Genomic DNA, 2,993 nt, shown 5'->3' with positions numbered 1-2,993 from the left:
GAGAGAGGACGGAGGGGGGGGGATCCATCAGTCACTGGAGGAGAGGAGGACGGGGGGATCCATCAGTCACTGCTGGAGAGTAGGACGGGGGGGGATCCATCAGTCACTGCTGGAGAGGGGGGGGGGATCCATCAGTCACTGGAGGATAAGCGGGGGGGGGGTTTCTGGTAGCTGGTACTGATTTAACCCTTTCTGTAAGAGGTATCGGGGGGGTATTGCACGTATTTGGGGTCTCTTTGCCTCCTGAGGTTTTTCTCTCTGTCCGCAGTCCTGCCGCCCGATCTGCAGTATCTGCCGGAGGACAAAGAGCGGGAGCCGGACCCCGATATACGGAAGATGCTGATAGAATGCCTGCAGCTGGTGAGACGTGGCGCTTATTGCCCCCGCCCTGGGTGAATGTGCTCGCGGCTGGATGCAATGTGTGGCCCTTGGAGGCTAGGGCCAAATCTACGACTCCCACAATATACTGGTATTCACCTCAGCAGATGGCGAGTCCGCTGGTCCATAGACTGAGGGTCCCAGGGGCTGCGGTCCCCCAACCCCTGATCCAGTCTTCCATCTCCTACTGATTGTCCTGTCTCCTCCCTGTGCTCCCTACAGCTCTGCGCTACCCCAGATGGGCGTCGTATCCTTAAAGATCGGGGAACGTATCTGATCCTGAGATCGCTGGATTCCTGGGAGGCGGAGCCTGATGTGAAGAGATCCTGCGAGAAGGTCATCCAGGTGAGCACCACCCTGAGTCCTCCTGAGCACCAGGTGCTGTGGGTGACGTAATGCTGAGATACTAACAGGACCGTCTCGTGTCAGATCCTGATCGGCGATGAGCCCGAGCGTGGATTACAAAACCTGTTAGAAGTTCAGGTGCCCCCGGAGCTGGAGGAACAGCTGCAGCGGCTGGATGAGGAAGAGGAGCGAGCGCAGCAGGAAGAGGCGGCCAAGTGAGTCCTCAGCATCTCGCCCTGCCGGCAGGTCTTCTGAAGGACATCACCAGATCTGAAGCCCCATTCCATCGTGTGTGAAACTCCTGCTCTGGCCTCCGTCACACGAGGGGTGTTCAGTCCGGGGCCACACTCCGGGCGATGGCCGCGATTCCCAGAATGAACGCTGCTCCTTATGATTTATGATGCTGTGAGTTCCTGCCGACAGCGGGTCTACTGTCCGGTGGTCAGTAGACTGACATATGACCGAGTGCGGCGTCCGCTCGGCTTCTGACACATTCACGTTTCCCCATGAATCAGTAGTGCTTACCCGAGTAATACATTATATCATCTATCCTGCTGACACTCCGAGTCTCTGTACTCCCTGAGGGAAGATAGGACGCAGATCAGAGAGAGGGAGATGCTGGCGCCCACACCTTCCAGTATGTTCTACGGCCGAGCGTGCAGTGCTCATCAGTGTCAGGTGCTGGAGGAGCAGAGGATCAGCCATAGCTCATGAGAAGTGGGTACAGGGCTGGGGGTGCAGTGCTCATCAGTGTCAGGTGCTGGAGGAGCAGAGGATCAGCCATAGCTCATGAGAAGTGGGTACAGGGCTGGGGGGTGCAGTGCTCATCAGTGTCAGGTGCTGGAGGAGCAGCCATAGCTCATGAGAAGTGGGTACAGGGCTGGGGGTGCAGCGCTCATCAGTGTCGGATGCTGGAGGAGCAGAGGATCAGCCATAGCTCATGAGAAGTGGGTACAGGGCTGGGGGGTGCAGTGCTCATCAGTGTCAGATGCTGGAGGAGCAGAGGATCAGCCATAGCTCATGAGAAGTGGGTACAGGGCTGGGGGGTGCAGTGCTCATCAGTGTCAGGTGCTGGAGGAGCAGAGGATCAGCCATAGCTCATGAGAAGTGGGTACAGGGCTGGAGGTGCAGTGCTCATCAGTGTCGGCTGCTGGAGGAGCAGAGGATCAGCCATAGCTCATGAGAAGTGGGTACAGGGCTGGGGGTGCAGCGCTCATCAGTGTCAGGTGCTGGAGGAGCAGAGGATCAGCCATAGCTCATGAGAAGTGGGTACAGGGCTGGGGGGTGCAGCGCTCATCAGTGTCAGGTGCCTGAGGAGCAGAGGATCAGCCATAGCTCATGAGAAGTGGGTACAGGGCTGGGGGTGCAGCGCTCATCAGTGTCGGCTGCTGGAGGAGCAGAGGATCAGCCATAGCTCATGAGAAGTGGGTACAGGGCTGGGGGTGCAGCGCTCATCAGTGTCAGGTGCTGGAGGAGCAGAGGATCAGCCATAGCTCATGAGAAGTGGGTACAGGGCTGGGGGGTGCAGCGCTCATCAGTGTCAGATGCTGGAGGAGCAGAGGATCAGCCATAGCTCATGAGAAGTGGGTACAGGGCTGGGGGTGCAGTGCTCATCAGTGTCAGGTGCTGGAGGAGCAGAGGATCAGCCATAGCTCATGAGAAGTGGGTACAGGGCTGGGGGTGCAGTGCTCATCAGTGTCAGATGCTGGAGGAGCAGAGGATCAGCCATAGCTCATGAGAAGTGGGTACAGGGCTGGGGGTGCAGTGCTCATCAGTGTCGGATGCTGGAGGAGCAGAGGATCAGCCATAGCTCATGAGAAGTGGGTACAGGGCTGGGGGTGCAGCGCTCATCAGTGTCAGGTGCTGGAGGAGCAGAGGATCAGCCATAGCTCATGAGAAGTGGGTACAGGGCTGGGGGTGCAGCGCTCATCAGTGTCAGATGCTGGAGGAGCAGAGGATCAGCTATAGCTCATGAGAAGTGGGTACAGGGCTGGGGGTGCAGTGCTCATCAGTGTCAGATGCTGGAGGAGCAGAGGATCAGCTATAGCTCATGAGAAGTGGGTACAGGGCTGGGGGTGCAGCGCTCATCAGTGTCAGATGCTGGAGGAGCAGAGGATCAGCCATAGCTCATGAGAAGTGGGTGCAGCGCTCATCAGTGTCGGATGCTGGAGGAGCAGAGGATCAGCCATAGCTCATGAGAAGTGGGTACAGGGCTGGGGGTGCAGTGCTCATCAGTGTCAGGTGCTGGAGGAGCAGAGGATCAGCCATAG

General features: G+C 58.1%; 1 protein-coding gene across 1 annotated transcript; it reads left to right on the top strand.

Annotated features, from left to right (window-relative positions):
• Window positions 1–201: 201 nt before the first annotated feature.
• HGH1 (HGH1 homolog) lies at window positions 202–1,283 on the top strand (the record flags this gene model as incomplete). The annotated part of the gene is made up of 3 exons (XM_044274955.1): window positions 202–360; window positions 601–723; window positions 808–1,283. Coding segments are annotated over 3 exons (417 nt in total), but the record flags the coding sequence as incomplete, so codon positions are not given.
• Window positions 1,284–2,993: the final 1,710 nt, after the last annotated feature.

Source organism: Bufo gargarizans, unplaced genomic scaffold (assembly GCF_014858855.1).
Source record: "Bufo gargarizans isolate SCDJY-AF-19 unplaced genomic scaffold, ASM1485885v1 original_scaffold_2164_pilon, whole genome shotgun sequence".
In the NCBI taxonomy this organism is placed as follows: Eukaryota; Metazoa; Chordata; class Amphibia; order Anura; family Bufonidae; genus Bufo; species Bufo gargarizans.
Note: the sequence above shows the minus strand (reverse complement) of the source record. Positions and strands in the feature narration are given on the sequence as shown.